This window comes from Bidens hawaiensis, unplaced genomic scaffold (assembly GCF_021521415.1).
Source record: "Bidens hawaiensis isolate Kalapana, Puna unplaced genomic scaffold, B.hawaiensis_p1.1 tig00064472_1, whole genome shotgun sequence".
Taxonomy (NCBI): Eukaryota; Viridiplantae; Streptophyta; class Magnoliopsida; order Asterales; family Asteraceae; genus Bidens; species Bidens hawaiensis.
The window spans coordinates 1-23,428 of NW_027501498.1; the positions used below are offsets into that span (position 1 = coordinate 1).

Here is a 23,428-nt window from a genome sequence, read left to right on the forward strand (position 1 = left end):
GCTAGAAGTTTGTTTATGTTCATTGCTTTATAAACGAACAAACATGAATGGATTTTTCTGGTCATTTAATTAAACGAACGAACATGAACACATGTCTTGTTCATTCATTTATATTCGTGAAATGTTGTTTATGTTCGTTCATTTATTATCATTCATTTGCGTTCGTTTATGTTCACTAGGTTACGTTTGTTTAAGTTCGCTCATTTACTTATGTATTCAAGTTTCTATGCCCATTAAATTTTGGTCTAGTTTTATGATTAAAATATACAATTAGTCTAGTTTTAATAAACTTTAGGCCCAACAGATTTATGATTAAAATATCGCCCATTACAATTAGTCTAGTTTATTTTCAATTGGTGTTTGTCCATTTATGTTTGCTTATGTTTGTTTAGCTGCGTTCAATTATAAATGTTCGTATCTGTTCGGTTATAATATTTATGATTGAACATAGACGAAGACAAGCACACTTATTTTCTTAATGAATGAGCACGAACAAGAAAACCATGCTCGTTTAAATGTTCGCGTTCGATCTTTTGTTTGCTTAAAGTTAAATGAACGTGCTCGCCCCGTTCGTGTTCATTTGGTTCATTTACATCCTAGTGTGATCTGTTTAGTAGCAAGTATCATGAAACACTCTCTTTTGTGATAATATTACAAAAGATATACTACTACGAAAAAATCTAACTTTTTTAACTAGAAGCGTTTAGAAGGTTTTATGCATTGAAGAAAACTTTGTGTGACTTTCTTTTTAGGTTAAATTATGATTAATCCATTTGACCCTTTAAAGATAAAACATAACCCTAATGTAAGTAAACAGGCCACAATTATTACATGTAACAATTATGTCTTTATCAATCTTTCTTCATGATTATATTTATTGTGCATAGGTCTACAAGGCAAAAACAATAGACGGTCACAATGTTGCTGTGAAAGTTCAACGGCCAAATCTGCGACACGTAGTGTTTCGCGATATTTATATCATGCGACTTGGGGTCTGTAAAATTGTTTACTCTGTTCAACTCAGTAAATTTATTCAAATCTTTAATCCAAATTACTTATAATCCATGAACATGTACAGCTGGACATTTTGCAACAAGTGCTTAAAAGGAAAAATGATCTACGCCTTTATGCTGATGAACTCGGAAAAGGGTTGGTGGGGGAGTTGGATTATACTTTGGAGGCTGCAAATGCTGTAGAATTTATGGTATTTTATTATTCGCAGTTTACAATTTTACCCTTTAATGTATGTTAACTTTCTTATTGCAGGAAATGGTAAAAAGATATGATCTTGATGTTGCACCATTTTTTGTTGTACTTCATGAAATGCTTTCAGATTTGCTAGAAAGTAGGAGAATGCATTTTTTAGACTAAAGATCTAACTTATTAAAAAGCAGTGTTACATATGGGCCTATAAAAGAACCGAACGTTCAGTGAATCATCCGACGGCAAGTTCGTTTTTATAATCAACGAGTGAACATGAGCAAATCCTCTTATTCAGTTTAGTTAAACAAACGAATATGAACGTGTGTTTTGTTTGTTTATTTATGTTTGTGAACGTTTGTTTACATATGTTCATTTTAGTTCGTTAATTTTCGTTCGTTTACATCCATTCATTTGCGTTTGTTTATGTCTGTTGATTTAATAAACGAACGAACATGAACAATTCTTTTTGTTCATTTAGTTAAACGGATGAACAACACGCGTTTCTTTCATTCATTTATGTTTGTAAGCGTTCGTTTAAGTTCGTTTATGTTTGTTCATTTACGTTATTTATGCTCGTTATTACATTTGAGTTCATTCATGTCTATATTCATTTATGTTTTTAGGCTCATTACATATTAGTTTAGTTTTATGAAAGTAAAGTATCATACATTACAATTTAGTCAAGTTAATTTTTTAGGCTTAAGTGCTTAACAAATTGATTTTTTAATTTTATTTTGTGGTTGCTTAGTTATGTTCGTTTATATTCACTCGTCTATGTTCGTAAACCATTCATTTATATCATTAACGAGCGAACATGAAAACACTCGTTTTCGTTTCAATCGAACACAAACAAGAAGACCATGATCGTATTCGGTTAAAGTTAAACAAACGAACACAGGCATGCCCCGCTCGTGTTCATTCGGTTCGTTTACAAGCCTAGTGCGATAAGCAATTTTTTAATTATAGAGTGGATTTTCAATGCAAAGTGGTCAATTTTTGCAGGAAGCTCATTCCGCCTTTCCTTCTATCCGTGTTCCAAAAGTATTTCAAAACTTGACTCAAAAGCGAGTCCTAACAATGGAGTGGATGAACGGTGAGAATCCAAAAGAGTTACTCTTCATATGCAATAGCAACAATCTTGAAAATGAATCTCAGTATTCAGAGAAGCAGAGAACCGAGGCCAAAAGGCATCTTCTTGATCTGGTTCGTATTTAACACTTATAAATTATTATACATCCAAATAATATGTTTATTCAATATCATCACTCTTTGGATGATGTAGGTTAACAAAGGAGTTGAGGCATGTCTAGTTCAGCTTATTGAAACTGGCTTATTGCATGCGGATCCACATCCTGGAAACATGCTCTATTTGCCATCTGGACAAATAGGGTATTTAATTTCTTATCATTATATTACTTTAGGTTATTACAATCTATAGTTATTGTAAAAGTGACTATAATAATATATCTGAATACTATAATTGCAATGGAAGGGGAACCTTCAATATATATGAAAGAAACGCTGGACAAACCTATAATGGGCCCTTGGGCTAAAGGCAGCTAAACCTTAATAATTAATCAGTACTAATTATAATTAACAGTTATATTTTAACTTTCTCTGTGATTTCGGGTTAGATTTCTTGATTTTGGATTAATTTGTCGGATGGAAAAGAAGCATAAGTTTGCCATGCTGGGATCTATTATTCACATAGTAAATGGTGACTGGAAATCCCTTGTTGGTTCCCTTGTTGAAATGGATGTTGTCAGGCCTGGAACTAATCTCTCACGAGTTACCATGGTAACACTTCCTTAATTGATAAATTTTTATTTATGATAAACAGTTTCTGCTTTCTTGATTATTATCATTTAAGAGAGAGCAAAATTAGGGGTGTGCATGGATCAGTGTCGGGCTCACAATATTTTCATAAGCGTTCAGTTTCGGTTTTTTCGGTTTCATTTCTTTTTCCAGATTTCTGTTTCTGGTTTTTTAATTTTACAATTGGGCTTGAAATTTTTTGGCTGAAACTTTTTTGACTCAAAAAATAATAAATTTGCGTAAATCTTTTTATTAATTAATAATTACTTGATTATTATACATTTGGGCTAAACTATTTGAGTAACACTATTTATTAAATTCTTCCAGATTACTTAATATTCAGAATTAAAAATGAAAAGCCATTTCAGGTTTTTCAATACCGAAAGTTCGGTTTTTACGAAAACATAGAACCAGACCATCTGTTTTTTTGGTTTCATGCACCCGGCTAGGTAAAATGGTCAGATCGATAATCTGGTCAAAATGATCAGTTTTTGGGTTGGCATGAAATACTTTTTGTCCAAGCCTTTTGTATATAAATAGTTGTTTCAATAATAATCATGTATGTTGAATAAAATAATTTGGGGCGTTTGCTGTTTGTTCCTTTTTGTTCATCTGGCTTTGATGGATATAATTTTCATAAGGTCCACCTTTGTAACTGTCTTATGAAATTGATGGGTTAGGAACTAGAGTATGCCATGGATGAGGTGGAATTCAATGATGGAATCCCTGATGTCAGATTCAGTAAGGTGAGAAACTGTTAATATATACTTACCTTTTAATTGCTATATTTCTCTCCAAGATTAATATTAGTAATACATGATCATTTTTAATTGCAACTGTGTCAGAATTTTTAAATATTAAAAACTTTTTCAATCTCTTTATGTAGGTGCTGGGTAAAGTGTTTTCGATAGCCCTTAAGTATCATTTTCGCATGCCACCATATTATACTCTTCTGCTGCGATCTCTAGCTTCCTTTGAGGGTATATTTCATTTACCTAATTGTTTCCTTTGTATCCAAACATCTATACACTTTACTTGTATCCAACTTTATTTCTTGGTAACTTAAAGGGTTGGCAATGGCTGGAGACCCAAATTTTAATACGTTTGAAGATTCATACCCGTATGTTGTTCGTAAGCTTCTCACCGATAACTCACTCGATACAAGGAAGATTCTGCACGCGGTACTTGGCTTTTAACTGTTTTTGTTTCTATTTCTCATCAAGTTAAATAACTGTTTTTGTTTCTATTTTTCATTAAGTTAAATACTTGATTTCATGCCTTTTTGTCTTTAGGTTGTTCTAAACAAAAGAAAAGAACTTCAATGGAAGAAGGTTGCTTTTTTCTTGAGAGTTGGGGCAAATAGGTATGTCACTCATGGTGTTGTTTAGTTCAGTCCTTACCGACCTGTTTGACTCTTTTTCGTTTACCTGGATTACAGTTTAGATGCTTGAGATTTCTTATGGTGTCTAGGCCTCTAAACGAACATGAACGGAGCATGTTTATGTTCATTCGTTTAACTTTAATCGAACAAAGATCACACACGAACAATTAAACAAATGGGACTTTCTTGTTTGTGTCCATTTATGTTCGTTCGTTAACGATGTAAATGAACGATTCATAAACATAAATGAACATAAACGAACATAAACGAACGAGCATTAACTGAGCATAGATGAATGAGCACAAATAAACATAACTGAACATAGATTATTGAACATAAATGAACATAACAAAGGGAACACCAATTCAGAGTGAACGTGAACATCAATCTGCTGGGCCTAGTAAATTTAACAAAACTCACTGAATTGTAATGAACCTAAAAACTTCTAATGAATATATAAAGAAACGAACTTAAATAAATGTAAATTAAAAACATATATGAACCTGAACGAACGTTCATGAACATAAATAAACAAACAAGACATTTGTTCATGCTCATTCGTTTAACTAAACTAGAAGGGTGCCCGTGCGATGCAGCGGGAAACACAAACTTTGGTAATCATGTAACAAATTTTTGAGTGTTCATTATTCCGTTTGAAGCTGTCAGACCGTTCATTAGTTTGGTTTCACGGTTGAAACTGGAGCTGACCGTACATATAGAAATGCTAATTATTTACTTATTTAGTATTAGATATGTTTTATAATATATATTAGATATAGTTAAAATATAGTTAAACAAAGTTTTATTTAATACGAGTAAAGTCGTCTTTCACAACTTTAATTTAGTCCAATTTTCAGTATGGTTTTTTTTGTAATATTTGTTTTTGTTATGATTTCGCCTTCTATTTATTCTAATAAGGTTTATCATTTATGTGACCAAAGTTATCTTTGTTCATATTATAATTCTCTTAAGTAAAGTATTGGTTGGTGCTTAGTTTGAAGCGAAGGTATAGACAGATTAATAATTCTTATTTTAAACTTAATTTTTTATCGAAGTACAAACTATATCGAAACCTAATCATTGAAAATGGTTCAACTTAGTTGAGTTTTCATTTTAAACAGTTCAGTTTTGATTTTTAGCGACAAAAAAAAAATGCGTAAAGTTGGCATATGGTTTAATTTAAAACCATCAAAATCGAACCACAAACAGTTCTGCATAAAATGTTTTTTTTTTACTTCGTAAACTATAGCAATATCATAGTCAAATTAAAGATAATAAAACGCTCGTTTTTATGATGCCATTTATTTTAAAAAATATTAGTGAATGAAAAAGTTATGAGCGTTTAAAAATCATGAGGGTAATTGGGTTAAAATTGAAAATTAAAGAATATATAAGTAAAACATGAAGGACCAATTTTGGAACTTTAAGGGATTAAAATTGTAATTATTTTGAAGAATTTAAAATGCACGTGAGTTTTAGTATTATAATTACTTAAAAGAAGCGTCTTAATTTGCCCATTAGTGGTATATTATATATAGTATAGATAAACAAAAGTTCTCTTGTTCATTCGTTTACTCAATAAATGAACATAAACGAACTTCTCGTCAAACGGTTCACTGAACGTTTGGTTCATTTTTACTGTGACTTTTTTCAGCAAAGGATTGCAACTGACATCAAAAAGTGAAACGTCTTCCGAGGAGCCCTCCAATAGGGTATCAGATACAGTAAACTTAGCCCTTAAACTTCTGCTCTCAAAAGACGGTGCGGTTGTGAGACGACTTGTGATTACTGCTGTGAGTAACCTACATACATATAAATATGTATATGTATATACGCATACATTCACACACACACATATATGTACACACATATTTATTTTGTTGTTAAACAGGATGGGACGTCACTAATCCGAGGCATTGTTTCCAAAGAAGCGAGACCTTTTCGTTATCAAATCAGCAAAATCATTGCCGATATGATATACCAATCTATATGTACAGCCTTAGGCAATACCTTCGTAGTGGCCAAATATGGTGCGATTTACGCATCATCTTTAACACCCGCCGTTAACTACCAGTCCCTAGTGAAAAACCGGCGACTCAGAGTCATTTTCCTCAAAGTCTTGGAATCTGGAAGAAAAAACCCGGTTTTGATGGCTCGGTTATATTGGGTTAGCTTTGTGACACTTGTTGCAGCATCGGCCATTGCTTGTCATCGCTTGGTTGTTTCTTTATCGGAGGCTTATTTGGGACGATTGTCATTCGGTTCTAAGAAACTTGCAGTGAGTAATAGCTAAGTTTGATTATTCTTCTAGTATATGAATACATGAAGGATGAAGATGGCTTGTTGCACCATCTTCTGGCTGGAGAATATTACCTTTGAGATTAACGTATAGTTGTAAAGAATGAATGATTCTGCAATTAATATATGAAAAGCATCTTTAAAAATTAAAACTATATCGCAGGTATAATTTTCTTTCAAAAAGTTTTATTTTTGTGATAATATTTAACACGTCGGTTATTTATAAATAAATAAATAAAATATATTTATTCTATATGGCAATAAGCCAATAATAACAATTTATAGATTGGTTAATTTGGATTTTAAAATTAAATAAAATTATTATGCGTGGTTCATTTGCGCCTCATCAAACTACACAAGGGCTTAACTTGGTTTGACTTGGGGTTCGACTTGGACTAAGTATCGGATTAAACTGGGTCAATCTTATGACAAATGCCAACTTATATTAGGCTTAATGTGCAAGCGGCATCCGTGACGTGACTATTGTTTCTCTCCGCTACCACTTAATGGTCTCTCGACACTACCCACCCTTACCGACACTACCAGCACATGTGGTATCCCTCACTTAATGGTCTCTCGACACGACTGCACCCTTACCGACGCAACCAGCACGTGTGGTTTCCCTCACAAATCATTGTCTTCACCGCCACCGATGCAATCACCTCCTTCATGGACAAAAGTCACAAAACGCAACTATCACCAACACCATCAATGTCACTAACACCTGTCACCACTCCACTGGACGTCATAAAAATGAATACAAGGGATGACAAAGTTTTGTTTTTTTCTTTTCTAAAACTCCTCCTTTCAATCAAATCTCATTTTAATATCAGCGTGTTTTAAAACAGCCTGTTTTAGTGTGACCCAATACTGTTTTACGTGACCCGCCCCATTTTGTCAGGCTTAGCTATAATACTTGATTTCTTGGGCTATGTTGTAGTTGTCTGATTGGACCGCTGATAGAAACCGAAAAGGTTAAAGATTGATTTTATTGAAAAACTAACATAGTAAGACCCAATTCTAGATGGGTTAATCTCCAAGAACAAAGGCTAGCCGATTCAAGATGGCAATTCTCCAATTAAAGGTTAAGAAACCCTAATTTTGATTAACAATAAACATCCATATCCCTAACCTTAATCTCTACACTATTATAAAAAGAAGAAAGGTAAAACCGTCCCATGATTTGCTCCTCTAATTTTGGTAACTGAATAATTGAGTTGACCCATGTTATGGTAACTTTTTAATTGGGTTGACTGCTTTGTGGGTACGTATCAACCGCACATCTGGTTAGTTGCTTCTTTAGATAGAATGAGATTTTGGTTGCATATTTATGTAACAGCTTAGCTAGAGGAACACCACGGGCATACTATTTAGACGCCATCGACGTGTCATACGAGCTGTATGACGTCATTTGGGTATGTGACTAGTGAGAAATGGTTATATGGGGGGCTCATATTGGGTTGTGGTATTCAAATCATACAGCTTGCATTTTGTGTTTGACTGACATAAAAAACGACTGATGTGACATGCAAAGTCATACGACCCGTACGACCATTTTCCACCATATTGAGCGACCCATATCATCATATGCCCATATGGCTCGTATGATGTGACACACTGATGCAGAGATTTGGGAGTGGTGTCTTTAACATCACCCATATCATAATATGCTACCCATATGGCTTGCATATTACATAAGGGTGATGTTAAAGACACCACTCTCAAATCTCTATATCAATGCGTGTCACATCATACAAGCCATATGATGATATGCGTCGTTCAATATGATGAAAAATGGTCGTACGGGTCTTATGACTTTGCATCCCACATCAATCATATTTTATGCCAGTTAAACACACAATGTAAGCCATACGATCTGACGATCACCACCCAATACAAGCCCCCATATGACCATTTCTCACTTGTCACATACATGACCCGCATGACATCATACTGCTCGTATGACACAACAATGGCGTCTAAATATATGTCGGTGGTGTTTCTCTAGCTAAGCCGTTACATAAATAAGCAACCAAAATCTGATGTCAACTAAAGAAGCAACTAACCAGATATGTGGTCCAATCAGGCAACCACAACATAGCCCAAGAAATCAAGAGTTCAGCTCTACTGATGAGTGATCAAGAGTTCAACCACAACATGTAAATGCAATCATGTTTGGATCTGGGGAGGATAAAACATATCATGGATAAAATTTGCAATCCAACCAACATAAGTTCAAAAAAAAAAAAAAAAACTGAAACAAGTGATTTAGTTCATGAAACTAACATCAGTACAACAGACATGAAACTTCAGGTGAAACCAAACTTTCCACATAAACCGTAGCCTCGCCAACCACTTCAAATCGCCTACCCCTTTAACGTGCCTAAACGTCTTCTTTTTAATATCATAAACCGCAAACCACTGCAACTCAATCTCCACAACAATTTCATCATCATTTAGCAACCTCAAAGGCCTCAAATACGAAAGGTCACCCGTCCACACATCAAGCGGTATCTTAACAAACATTGACCAAGAGTTGACCACCCCGTATTCCTTCATCACCCATACCTCAACTTCTATATCATGCACATCATCACAAAGCACATAAAGGCATCCTTTCAACACACCCAACATGTAATACGGTAGATATGGTTTTTGAGGTGGCAAATAAACGTCCTTAAACGTCTCTTTTACCACATCAAACAAAGCTATCACTCGCTTTTGACCCTCAGTGTTGCTATAGCGCGCCAACCAGTGAACCGACCCGTTTAAAAACACACCCTGTATCAATGAAATCATACGTACCGAATCTATTATTGTCACGAGCGAACCTTGGAATTCTAACCACTCTTAGATCACTCAGGCTTGACGCGTAACCAAACCCGTACACGTAGTCAATATGTTGTGATGATTGAATCGGCTTGAAATATCTTCTAGTTGACGGGTTATATATGGTCAAATCATTTGACCGGTCAATTAAACATACCAACCCGTTGCACGAACCCAAAATCTTGATCACATATCTCGGGTTTTGAAACGGGCAGTCGAGCTCCATCAACGCATTGGCGTCTTTTGGTGGTGAGTTATAGTTTAACGAAAGAAGGGGGAAAGTCGGAATGAGGATTCGATAACACGCTGATAACGACTCGCTCTTCTTAAGGTGTGATTTGATGAAATGGTTGTCAGAAATTAAACGTTTAAACTGCTTTGACACAAGCATGAACTGCAACAAGCATTTAACCGGAAGCCGAGAAAGAATGTCCCTTACAATCTCATCTGGAAGATCATCATTTTGTATGTTACATTCCGACATGTTGGAAGACCCTGCAAAAGGTCCGTTATAACTTATAATATACAGAGGTGCTAAACGGGTCGTGTTTGCAGGTTATTGGGTCAAACCCGACACATCCACCCGAAACACGACCCATTTAACACGAAAAGAAATTTGCTTTACATCTTTTTTGGCATAGTACACTCAAAAATTACAAATTTACAACCAATGAATACAAGTATGCATAAAACAATAATGTTTAAACAATAAAACCTAAAATTAACAAAAATCATGAAAAGAGTATTCTAAAATTAGCATAGATTCGTTAATAACGAAGAAATGGGATCCGTAAGCATAATTATTTGATGATAAAGTTGAGTTAAAGAACGAATTATTAAGAAGAATAATGTATTTAGGGTTTATATAAGTAACGAAAGCATACCAGGAATGATTGAAACAGAATTGATAATGGAATCATCCATGGATGCAAGCCTCGTTTGGATATGTGAGCGGTAATCGATTGAAAACATCGATGAGCTCGGTACCGGAATAAAAACTTAAAAAAAAAATATTAAGTAATGTATCGAAAATACTTAATGCGTGTTGATCTCAAACCTCATGTATTAAATTGGTGCCGACCAGTTTGTGCGGTGCGGTGCGGTGCGGGCGAATTATGTGGGTATGTGTGCTATCGTCTTCTCAGTCTTCAAATTATAGAGATTTCTTTTATGTTTCTCTTTTATCGAAGTCACCGTCTCCGTCTATATCTCAAAAACATATTATCCTATGTATAAAGATGTACTATTCACTGTCATTTTATTTATAAATTGTACCTCAAGCATTTCGGTTTAGGGTGGGTTGGGATTGCTTGTTTTAAGTTCAAAAGGGCTTTTCATAAAAATGACTTGTTAGTTTATGAGTTTTCTAAAATAGGTTTTTAAAGAGTGTTTGGATTAACTTATGTTGTGAGAGAAATGAGTATTTACTAAAAAGGACATTATTTTTTTAGAAAGTGAAGAGTTTTGAGGGATTGAGGGGTATAATGGTAATTACCAAACGCAAAGGTTAATAAACTTATAACTCCTTGTCTTATAGAAAACTCCTTATTTACGCTTTTTGATAAGTTGAACACAAAAGGGCTTATAGATTCACCAAACACTTTAGTAACTTTTCAAAAAGTTAATAAGTCATAAGGAGCCGTAAATAAACAATCCCAAACAACCCCTTATAGCTCAAGTGTGAAAGAAAAGAGAAAGAAATAGATAGAGATGAAGATAACGAATGTGATAAAGAAAGTCGAATTTTTAAAGACAGAGATTACAATCTTTTACACTTTGAGTGTGTGCATCTAGATTAGTCCCCTAGGTTTTGTTCTTTTTTGAATCCATAGATTATATTGCATTCTTGATTGAATATGTGAGTGTGTATTAGATCTATCATATTGGTGCACGTCCAGTCTAGTTTTGAGTTTTCTTGTTAGTAGATTGTTAGCATCTGACTCAGTTTGTTTTGGATTCGTATTGTTCTTTGTGTTATTGCTCTGGAATTTGTTTAAATTGAATAGAGAGGTTAATAATTTGACAAGGAAAAAAAGCATATGAAGATTCAATGTTGTTCTACCATAGCTATCTTTTTAGTCAATTGCAAGCATCAAGATTTTTCGTCTTGGTTGGAGATAGTTTAGTTACTTTGAAAAACAATAAACAAAATTTGGAGACAAGATAAAGTGTAAAAGCCAAGTATGGATGGTAAAAAATGAAGTTTGGATGGCAAAAAATGAAATTTGCATGTTATAAAACAACTTTTCGAATATAGCTCATATGTGACAATGAAATTGATGTACACATTGCAGTATTACAACTGATTCAACAATTGATTATGTGAAAAATAAAACTCTGGTAATATGATTCAACATCTGATTCAATAATTGACTTTTAGATAGTAGGTCTAGGTTCAAATCCGTAATGAGGTATATTAGTTTAGAGAAGTGTTGAAGCAGAAGTATAATAAATTATTAAAGTTACCATTAACCAATATGAAATCCAAAAACTCCATGTTGGTATCATTGTTACCGTCATTTATTGAAAATAAATATTAAGGGGGTGTGTGATATTGTGGTTGAAATTGTTTGATAAGAAACTAATGGTAATGAAACTCATTTCTCCCTTTATTAAATGTTACAATCACTAGTGCTAGAGTAAATAATTTAAGTTTAATTATTAATGTTTAAAAGTTTTTTTTAACAACTGTTTAAAAGTTTTATAATGACCTATTACAATATAAGAAAAAAAATTCAAAATATTCGTTCCAATATATGAATGTGTTATACCTGTAACACATTATCTACTTTTAGACATGTTAAAACTTTATAAGCAACCCAATCCAACCCCTTAACTTTAGTTTGAAGCTTATATTTTTATTCTTAAACCCATCATTAAAGTTCAATTGTTTTTTATTTATAATCTGTTAAATATTTTATATATAAACAAAACATATCTTAGTTGTCGTAAGTACAACAAATCAATTCTTTGATGCTCGTTGTAAAACTCCTCGTGCAGCCACTTTGCGAAACCTAAAGCACACAAGCTCGTATAGAGATTCAAAGTGTCGACTATGATAAAAATTCCTACTCAAAACACATCACAAGATTTTACATCTAATTTGCAGGAATTTCGTATCTTGAAAAATTAAAAGAAACAAAATAGCATTATATTATATCAACAACTGAGAACTTTGGTGTCGTCAAGTCCTCATTGGGCCATTTGGCGGCACCATATTGATCAAGGCATTTTGTTTTTGTTTTTGTTTTTCTTTTTCGTTTTAATTTCCGTACCGTAACGAAAACCAACCTAACGCCAATTTTTTTATAGTTCTGGTACCATAATGAAGGTGACGGAAACCGACCGAATCCGCGTAGACTCACTGCGTTTCGTTTTAGTTCTAGTACCGTAACGAATGTAACGAAAATTGTATATATCTTTTTTGTTTTAGTTCCGGTACAATAACGAGCGTAATAGAAACCGACCAAATTTGCATAGACTCACCGCCTCAATGTTCGGGTTCGACAACGCTCAGGTCCAACGTCCGAGTTTTACCGACCAATGACAACCTATTGGTCCACTTCTATCTTCATATACCTTTTTTGTTTTATTTTTTGTTTTAGTTCTGGTATCATAACGCATGTAACCGAAACCAATCGAATTCGTGTCAAATTAACGCCCCAACGTTCTGGACCGATAACGCTTGTGATTTAACACTGTGCAGGTTTTACAATCTACCCGACACAACACACCGGATAAAAATCTAGTTGTAAATAATTCAATACTTAATTCCTAAAAATATACATTCTACATCTCATAGCTCTATCATTACTCATCACAAACATAACAAAAAAACCAAAATATTATTTTCAATAATATAACTTGTTACAACAAATTATTATCCACTTATAGACAAGTGAAAATTTTATAAGCAACCCCTTAACTTAACCTTGAAGCATCATATCATATTTTTATTTATTTTCCTTTGTAAAACTAAAACTAAAACCCCTCATTAACATTCAACGTGACATTTCGTTTCATTTCATATCATATCAATCCTGCTCTTAAGATCTACTCAATTCTCCGGTCACCGGAAAACCGCTGATCTGTCTCAATAACTTCGTAATCGGATCACATCAAAACCGAATCACTGTAACTACTACACTCTCCGGTGATCATGAGTTCTCCGGCAGTAAGTATAAATTTAATTTAATTGAATCGATTTTGTTATCGCATTTGACCTAATTGTTGAAGTTAATTGTAGAGTGCGAATATGTTTACCGGATTCACGAGGCTGTGTAAAGGATTAGTGGTGGTGCTGTTGTCTGGATACATTGCTGTGCAGATCTTTCCGTCTGTGATTACTTACGTGGCGCTAATTCCTGCTAGGTATTATTGTTTGATTTGACTTTTGATAGTGCATTGAGTTTGATTGATTGATTTTGAATTAGGTCAGCTGTTGAAGTGTGATTAGCATAGGGAAACTCTTGTTGATTAGATAGTTGATATTTACATTGTTTTTTGACCATTAGGTGTTGAGAAAGTTATACATAAGGACAAGGTAGTAAAAGTCGCTAGTCGGGAGCGATTAATTGGGGATTAATTATGATTAATCGGATCGGACTTTAATGTATAATTTTTAGTTTTACTCACACACACACACATTTATGTATGTAATTTTCAGTTTTATATATGCACATACACACTTTGGCCGGAAATTGGCTGGAATCTTGTTGGAAACCGCAGATTTTGGCTAGAATCTCGCTTGAAACCGCCGATTTTGGCTGGGAACTCGTCAGATAACGCCAAATAAGTTCAATTAATCCTGATTTTAGCCGGATTTGACCATTGACTGATTAATTGACTGACTAGCCCAAAATTGATCAGTGGGGTGGGGACTAGCGATTAATCGGTGCCTAGTCGGGATTTTCCCAAGACTGCATAAGGATATGTATGATAGTTTTTTGAAACTATGCAGTTAAAGCGGTCCAAAATCAAATAGCGGTCAAGGGCAGCTATTTGAGATATAGGTTATCGCGGTAATTTTGATATCATGAAAATTTTGTATATATGTATTATATGTATATACAAGACGTAAAACATATATAATATTAGTAGTAATATCAAAGGTCAAGACACAAAAGTGTCAATATTTGAAGCATGATCTAATCATAAGCAATGACAATTTATCAAGATAGCCGTCAATAGCACCAATAATAATGGTTCCGCCATTTGGACCGCTTTTTGACACTGCTATTTTGCAATAGACCAATATTTGAGACCGCTATCCCACTGCTATTGACTGCATAGTTTTTAAATTAAAAGAGAACTGTTTTGAATATTTATGTGATAAAGATGCAAAGATGAAATTAGATCTAGTACTTTATCTAGATACGATAGCATCAGGGATCAAGTCTTCTTTCTGGGACTGATATTGCTCAAATTGTTTGGTTCTGTTGATGAAATTAGATCTAGTAATTTATCTAGATACGATAGCATCAAGGATCAAGTCTTCTTTCTGGGACTGATATTGCTCAAATTGTTTGGTTCTGTCGTTTGCTTATACATAACAATATGGGCATGAATGCGTTTAGGTTTTGGAGTGATATCCAAATCAGCATTGCCTTTCTTTTGGGTATAATTAGGCATATTCATATTTGTGAAGTTGGATAATATTTAAGGTCTATATTAAATACAACTTCTGTATGCGTGTCCGTGACAATGTGAAGCCTATAAGGTTAGCTACTAACTACTAGCCTTCAGGGTATGCTTGACTTTTAGTGTTTTACGACTCGCTATTCTAGATTTGGGTTTTTGATCTCCTAGACCTTGAGGATTATCTTTCAAGGTCCATAAATCTCGATTTTCTTGGGGGGCAACTTGCATACATGACTTGGTAAATGGACTCTGTAATTTTTAATTCATAATCCATTTCCATACTTCAACATCTTTCAGTCTTGCTAATAAATTCACATGCATATAAAACATAATGTTATATTGAGCACGCTTTTAACTGTATCATACTTGTTTGTCATAAGTTGCACAAACTTGCTAGCCTTAACTTTTATGAATTCATTGATTTGTTTCAGCACTTGATTTGAGATAAAACCAGATGCTATTATTAAGCTCATTAGTTTCCATTTACAACCTAAGTTGTATCACTTATTTCCCATTTCCTACTTTTTATAAAACACAGGACAATTCCTTTTGGTTGGAATCTCATAACAGCTGGTTATATAGAACAAACAGTACATGGGGTATGAAACTATGAACCATTTTTATTCTTAAGACTGTATAATAACACAGTAGGGAAATTTCTTGACTTTTGTGTGCTCCATGACATTTGTTAAACAGATTCTTAGCAGCACCATTGGTCTCCTTTTCATTGGGAAGCTTCTAGAACCCATATGGGGTTCTAGGGACTTCTTGAAGTTCATATTCATAGTCAATTTCTTGACTTCTGTGTGCGTGTTCATTACAGCCATCTCATTGTACTATGTAACAATGCAGGAAAACTATCTGTAAGTTCATTTGTGTTCTTTTGTTATTCTTTTTAGAAGCCAACCCATATGGTCAACACAATTTTGATGATTTTGTTCTTTTTTGGTAGTTACATGCCTCTTTCTGGATTCAGTGGGGTACTTTCAGGGCTGTTAGTTGGTGTTAAGCAAATCATTCCCGACCAAGAAATTTCTCCATTAAAAATTAAAGCAAAGGTACCAAAGTTAGGTCTGTGAATGAACTGAACGTTCAGTGAACCGCACATTTATATTCGTTTATTTAATAAAGGAAAATTGGATTTCAATAATCCAAACTATTAACTATTGGCCAGTAATAATCCCAACTAACATTTTGACCGGTGGCAATCCCAACTTTCAATTTTGTTACCGACAACAATCCCCGTCTAACAAATCACTAACTCCGTTAGTTATGTTATTTTAGGTTAGTGTGAAATGACCGTAATACCCTCACTAACAAAAAAAGAAAGAAAGATATAACGCAGGTAAATAATAAAAAAGTAGGCAGAACACAACGGAGCCGTTCCCCTAGCCTTTGCCGGCGACTCCATCTTTTCCGGCAACCATAACTGATACAATTATGACCAGACCACCAAATCCCAAATAAGCTTTAGTAGATCACGGATTCTGAGTCGGTAATTAAAAAGATCCTCGACTCCCAAATCGTTGGTATTGGGTGAAATGGGTTACATGATGGAGTTAAACAGCGCCGACGGCGTTGTATCGGCGTCGACCAAGCCCTGATTTGATTCAAAACCCATTTGGTTACGATTTTGATTTCGGCGGGGAATCAATTGAAGGTGCGAGGCTCTTTTTAAGGGGAACTTACACCGGCAACCACCACAAAATAACCACCGCCGCGCCGCAACACACCTCTCCGCCGACTTCGATTTTCCGGTCAAAACAGTCTGTTTCACATCTGCTTCCTTCTGAGGTTAATGATATGATCTAAATCAACAACAGGAAGGTTTTCAGTTTGAGAAAGAACCTCAAGGATTTTAGATTTATGGTGTTAAATTTGGGATTTATGCTTTTTAATTGATAACACTTTTGGCTTAAATTGAAAACATATAATTGGTACAATGAAATAAACCTCAAGGATCGATGGAGTCTTTTGAAACTTGCCGGAAAAACGAGCATGGCTGGAGTCTTGCCGGAGACGATGGAGTAGTCGGCAAAGGCTAGGGAGGGGCTCGCTATATTTTTTCTACTTTTTATTATTATTATTATTATTATTATTATTATTTCCGTACGTTTTCTCTCTTTTCTCTCGGTACAAACTCCAACGGTCACCACCACCACCAAGTCACCTACCTACCAATCTCCGGCCAAGCCCCAAGGTAAGATTTCCCGTTTTTTCTCTCCGTTCCAACAGATACTACGGACAAAGGGTTGAAGGTCACCACCATCAACTTTTTCTTACGGACAAAGGGTTTAACTTTTTTTATTGATCGGAAATCCGTACATCAACCTTTTTCTCTCTGTACACAAACTCCAACGGTCACCACCACCAAGCTCACCTGCCTGCCAATCTCCGGCCAAGCTCCAACGCACAAAGTCGGCAAGGCACAAACTGTTGTTTTCCCGGGTGAAGAGCACAATCGTTGGTTCCAGGTTCCTCAATCCCTTTTAGAAGATAATATAACTTTTAACAAAAAATAAACAAACAAATGGTATACACACACACACGTAACAAGTGCTCGTGGGATTACTAATATTTTAGCATGCTACGTGTTTTTGTATGTTAAATATTTTGTTTGTTTGTTAAAGATTTTTGTAATTTAAAAAATAGTTATTTTTGTGCATTAAATATTCTATTAACTCAACAATATTTTGTCACAACACAAACCTTAAATGCTATTTTATTAAAATACGGTGTGTTGACTTTGTGTGTGCCTATTGGCTTATTGTGTGTTTTACTAATTGCGTTTGTCTGACTAGTTACAACCATAGACCATAGGACCAATGACTATTCCTTGAGATCATGTCCCGGGACGAGGGGTGTAGGTAAGGGTAAGGATAGGGAGCATACTTTGCGTGTGGCGTCTTGGAATGTAGGATCCTTAAATAGTAAGTTGCTAGAGTTGGTAGATGTGCTCAAAAGGCACAGGGTTCAAATAGCATGCCTTCAGGAAACTAGATGGAAAGGGCAGAGAGGGACCGAGTGCAATGGGTATAAGTTGTGGTATTCGGGGTCTGATGATGCTAAGAATGGGGTGGGGTTTCTAGTGGCTAAGGAGCTACTCACTAGTGTGGTAGAGGTGATAAGGCATAATGATAGGATCATGATGCGGCTAGTACTAGGGGAAGTAGTGGTGGCAGTGGTTTGCGCTTATGCACCACATGCCGGACTAGGGGACCAGGAAAAGAGAGAATTTTGGGAATGCCTAGATGCGATTGTGAGAGCCATACCGAGGGATGAGAGGATTTGTATAGGAGGTGATTTTAATGGACACATTGGTGAGGATAACGATGGATTTCAATCCGTACATGGGGGTTTTGGTTTTGGTGATAGGAATGACTCCGGCACGGATCTTCTAGACTTTGCAACGGCCCATGAACTTGGTATTGTAAACTTGTTCTTTAAGAAGAGAGAATCGCATTTGATCACATTTAGCAGTGGGGGACGCAACACACAGATTGACTATCTTTTAATGAGGCAAGAAGATCGACGTTGGTGGAAAGACTGCAAGGTTATACCTGGGGAGATGGTCGTGGCTCAACATCGATTGCTTATGGCAAATATAGGCTTTAGAAAGAAGTTGACAGAGAGGGTGAGGAATTTTAGACCTAGGATTCGTTGGGGAAATCTGAAGGACGACAACCTTTCACTTTTCAAAGATAAACTCGTATCATCGACCCTGGTTCAACTAGATGGGGACTCAAATCAGATATGGGAAACCTTGGCGACAAAGATTACTCAAGTGGCGAAGGAGACCCTTAGGGCCACAACAGGAAAGCCAAGTGGTCATAAGGAGTCTTGGTGGTGGAATAAGATAGTGCAAGACAAGATTAGGGATAAACAAGAAAGTTTTAGGGAGCTTATGAGATGCACAGACGATAGGGAGCGAGTCAGATTGAGGGAGGTGTACAAAAGGGCCAAGAAAGAGGCGAAAAAGGCAGTGTCAGAAGCAAAGAACACTGCCTATAAACGGATGTATGAACGTTTGGAAACAAAGGAGGGGGAACACGATATGTTTAAGATTGCCAAAGCCAGGGAGCGTAGAAGGCAAGATCTAGGCGGCGTGAAGTTTATAAAGGGTGAGGATGGGCGTGTATTAGTCAAGGAGCAGGACATCAGGTTGAGATGGCAAACCTACTTCCATAACCTTTTCAACAGTGGCAGCGCTCACCAACAACAAAATGGCGACACAATGGTTCTTCTACGGAATAATTGCTACTGTCGACGTATCACTCAAGAAGAGGTGAGGAATGCACTTAGGAAGATGGGAAAGGCTAAGGCAGCTGGCCAGACAACATACCAATCGAGGTGTGGAAGTGCTTGGGAGAGGAAGGAGTTATATGGTTAACTACGTTGTTTAACACTATCTTAAACACCGATAACATGCCGGATCAATGGAGAAGAAGTGTCGTAGTCCCTATCTATAAGAAAGGAGACGCACAATGTTGCGGTAACTATAGAGGTATCAAGCTACTAAGCCACACTATGAAGATATGGGAAAGAGTTATTGAGGCTAGACTTAGACAGGAAACCCAGGTATCAGTGAACCAATTTGGTTTTATGCCCAGACGGTCAACTACAGAGGCGATACACATACTAAGAAGATTATTGGAAAAGTATAGAGAGAGAAAGCGTAATCTGCATATGGTGTTCATTAACCTAGAAAAGGCGTACGACAGTGTTCCACGCCAACTTCTTTGGGATACCCTTGAGGGTAGAGGGGTTCCGGGGAAATACATAGAGATAATTAAGGATATGTATTCCAACTCTGAAGCAAGCGTTTGTGTGCCTGTGGGGGATACCGACTTCTTCCCCGTGGAGGTAGACCTTCATCAGGGATCAGCGTTGAGCCCGTTTCTTTTTGCGGTAGTCCTAGACGAGTTGTCAAAGTCAATCCAGGAGCCTGTACTATGGTGCATGCTCTTCGCAGACGATATTGTGTTGATTGCCGAGAGTAAATAAGATCTCAACATGAGGCTAGAGGAGTGGCGAGCTGCTTTAGAGAGTAAAGGTTTAAAGATTAGTCGGTCAAAGACAGATATCTTTACTGTGACTTTGGTGGAGTAAACGAGGATGACGACGCTCAAATCACCATTGAAGGCCAAGAGGTTCCGCAGTCAACCAAGTTCAAATACTTAGGATCGTTTGTACAAAGTGATGGGGGCATAGATAGTGACGTAGCTCACCGTGTCCAAGTAGGATGGTGTAGATGGAGAGCGGCCACAAGGGTATTATGTGACAGGAGGTTCCCAACTAAATTTAAGGGAAAGTTTTATAGGGTTGCGGTTAGACCTGCGATGCTATACGGAACAGATTGTTGGGCCATCAAAAAGACATGCGCGTAAGTTTGAGGTAGCAGAGATGCGGATGCTAAGGTGGATGTGTGGGCACACAAGGTTAGACCGAATAAGAAACGAGGAGTTTCAGGATAGACTAGGGGTAGCTAGTATATCAGATAAAATAAGAGAGGGCAGATTGAGATGGTTTGGACATGTAAAAAGAAGACAACAAAGGGATCCCGTTAGATCAGTGGAAACTATCCTTGTAGAGGGGAGAAGGGGTAGAGGTAGACCCAAATTGACTTGGGACGAGAGGATTAGGTATGATTTGCTAGATTTGCACCTCTCTGAGGACATGGTTCAGGATAGGACCTCCTGGAGACGTAGAATTAAGGTTAAGGACCCGTAGAAGGAGGGGTTGTTTCTTGTTTTAACTTTGTATTATATTATTTTCAATATTAGTATTTTCATTCTATATTTATGGTATTATTATTATTATTATTATTATTTAGTCTATCTATTATAGATGCTGCTTAAATGTTACCACTAGTTTATTGTTCCTAGTATAGTATTTATTTACTACTTTTTTCTTTTATTTTTTATTTTATTATTAGTATTTTATTATTAGTATTTTATTTTTTTATCTACTTATTTTTGAGTTGGGGGTCTCACTGGAAGCAACCTCTCTATTCTAAGGGATAGAGGTAAGGTCTGTCTACATCCCACCCTCCCCAGATCCTACGGATAACGTTAGTTATTTGTGGGATATGCTGGGTATGATTGTTGTTGTATTATTATTATTATTATTATATATTTTGTTAGTAAGGGTATTTCGATTATTTCACACTAACCTCAAATAACATAACTAACAGAGTTAGTGATTTGTTAGACCAGGATTGTTGTCGGTAACAAAATTGAAAGTTGGGATTGTCACCGGTCAAAATGTTAGTTGGGATTATTACTGACCAATGGTTAATAGTTTGGATTATTGAAATCCAATTTTCCTTTAATAAATGAACGAACATGAACAAGAACTTTTGTTCTTTTAGTTAAAAGAACGAATATGAACGCGTCTCATTCGTTTGTTTACGTTCGTTGATGCTCGTTCGTTACGTCTGTTTATGTTCGTTAGTTTATGTTTATTGGTATAAGTTTGTTAATATATTCATTTAGGTTTTTTAGGCCAATTACAATTTAGTCTAGTTTTAATAACCTTTTAGGCCCAACACGGTGATTGTTGGCATTTACCTCTAATTGGTTTTAGCTATGTCAGTTTATATATGTTCAGTTATTGTCCTTCGTTTACATTAGCGAATTCGTTCATTTATACTGTTAACCAGTTAACACAAACACATTTATTTTCTTAACAAACAAGAACAAGAAAACCCGGTTCATTTAATTGTTCGTATTCGATCGTTTAACATACTCTGTTCATGTTCATGCGGTTCGTTTACACGCGATCCAAAGTATATGAAATGTAGGTGACAATTTCACCTCATTTACTTGTGAATGAGTCAATTCAGCTTATGTTTTATCTTTAGCGGGCCCTAGTAATTGGAAGTCACCCAAAATATATTTTTCGTCCATAAAGATATTTAGATATCTAACTCACTTTATTCAAAAAAGTAGATTGTTATTGAAATAATATAATTTCTGCACTCATAACATACTAATAAAAAATAGTCAGCATGCAACATTTGACTGTCTGAGATCATAATTTGTTTTTGTGTTGTGCAGTGGTTGCCATCGATCATGCTATTGTTAGCTATTATTGCAAGCTTCTTTATACTTGAGCCTGCAACATACCTTCCAATCTTGATATTTGGCACATACATTGGTTGGGTTTACCTCAGATACTTTCAAAGAAAACAAGAAACAGGATTTAAAGGTGACCCCAGTGATGAATTTGCATTCTCGACTTTCTTCCCAGAGCTCATAAGGTAATTTTAGAACTTTCAACCAATTTGACTTGTTCGGTTTGTTTCCATTTGAGCTAAAAGCTATATTAAATTGCTGGTCGTGTAGACCCGTGATTGATCCAGTGGCTTCAATGTTTGACCGAATGCTTTGTGGAAGATCTGAATCATCCAATGATGCTCGGGGCTACACAGTTGGCAGTGCTCCATTGCCCGGTTCTGATCCCATTGAGGCAACTAGGAGGAGGTAATAATATTAACAATAATAATGATACTCTTACTAAGATGAGCCGATAATAACGATGATAATAAAACCTGCAGGGAAAGAGGGGCCCGAGCATTAGAAGAAAGACTGGCAACCGAGAGGTTGACTGGTGCAGGAGGAAAGAGTAAGACTGATGAGCCAGAAAGAGATGCGACTGACAATGTTTAGTTATGTTCTGAAACCCGAGACTTGTGTATGTGTAACTATCCATCTGTTTCTTTCGGTTTTAGACCTTTTTGGATCACACCAGTTATATTTTTAGTTTGCGAACTTTGGGTATGGGCCCGTATAGCAAGAGATTCTTAATCTTCTTATTTGGATGGTTTGCAATCTAGTGACTTGTAGGCATTAGTAATCCCCAACCGTGATCGCTTGCATGCTTTATGAATATTATTTTTTATGTTTAATGATCGCTGCATGGCATAATCTATGCTTATGCGTCCATGTCAATGTTTTTATTATGTTGGGGTGGGCGGCCGGATCGAGTCACAAGACAATGCGTGTCAACAGAGAAAATTGAGGCAAGTTTGCCGGGCTGGGATTTATGCGGCTCGGTCCATGGTTTGATTTATACTGTTTATTGGTGTTATTGATGGTTTGGAACTTGTCCTGCCTTTTTTATATTTTTAACTTTTAGACGAACTAAAGGTTTTGAAAATGATTCTGTTTTAAGTCATCAAATTGCTAAAAACGGAACTGTTAAACTGCTAAAACCTGCTGGTTTGGTTTGTTGTTTTCCCAACTCGTTTGTGGCTAAAGG

At 35.9% G+C, this 23,428-nt stretch overlaps 2 protein-coding genes and 1 pseudogene across 3 annotated transcripts; 2 read left to right on the forward strand and 1 right to left on the reverse strand.

The window, feature by feature from the left end:
* The first annotated feature begins 725 nt into the window (after positions 1–725).
* On the forward strand, positions 726–6,822 carry LOC143604229 (protein ACTIVITY OF BC1 COMPLEX KINASE 3, chloroplastic-like). Its single transcript, XM_077080773.1, has 11 exons — positions 726–992; positions 1,079–1,204; positions 2,206–2,406; positions 2,486–2,592; positions 2,838–3,000; positions 3,699–3,764; positions 3,905–3,998; positions 4,087–4,199; positions 4,311–4,381; positions 6,054–6,192; positions 6,291–6,822. The coding sequence occupies exons 1-11, from the start codon at positions 981–983 to the stop codon at positions 6,690–6,692; spliced, it is 1,494 nt and encodes a 497-aa protein (XP_076936888.1). The 5' UTR covers positions 726–980; the 3' UTR covers positions 6,693–6,822.
* A 2,123-nt stretch (positions 6,823–8,945) lies between these two features.
* LOC143604233 (F-box/kelch-repeat protein At3g06240-like) lies at positions 8,946–10,460 on the reverse strand (annotated as a pseudogene). The gene is made up of 2 exons (XR_013148249.1): positions 10,411–10,460; positions 8,946–10,021 (listed from the first exon to the last, which is right to left on the reverse strand). The product of XR_013148249.1 is annotated as an F-box/kelch-repeat protein At3g06240-like (transcript).
* Positions 10,461–13,573: 3,113 nt separating this feature from the next.
* LOC143604232 (rhomboid-like protein 19) lies at positions 13,574–23,065 on the forward strand. The gene is made up of 8 exons (XM_077080775.1): positions 13,574–13,700; positions 13,773–13,897; positions 15,705–15,765; positions 15,863–16,029; positions 16,119–16,224; positions 22,225–22,427; positions 22,513–22,650; positions 22,725–23,065. The coding sequence occupies exons 1-8, from the start codon at positions 13,686–13,688 to the stop codon at positions 22,834–22,836; spliced, it is 927 nt and encodes a 308-aa protein (XP_076936890.1). The 5' UTR covers positions 13,574–13,685; the 3' UTR covers positions 22,837–23,065.
* Positions 23,066–23,428: the final 363 nt, after the last annotated feature.

Bases quoted from the DNA above. Each gene is read 5' to 3' on its own strand.
- LOC143604229 (XM_077080773.1), top strand. The intron at 3,001-3,698 runs GTAACACTTCCT...TTGATGGGTTAG, and splicing joins ATCTCTCACGAGTTACCATG to GAACTAGAGTATGCCATGGA. The intron at 4,200-4,310 runs GTACTTGGCTTT...TTTTGTCTTTAG, and splicing joins CAAGGAAGATTCTGCACGCG to GTTGTTCTAAACAAAAGAAA.
- LOC143604232 (XM_077080775.1), top strand. The intron at 16,225-22,224 runs GTACCAAAGTTA...TGTGTTGTGCAG, and splicing joins CATTAAAAATTAAAGCAAAG to TGGTTGCCATCGATCATGCT. The intron at 22,428-22,512 runs GTAATTTTAGAA...CTGGTCGTGTAG, and splicing joins TTCTTCCCAGAGCTCATAAG to ACCCGTGATTGATCCAGTGG.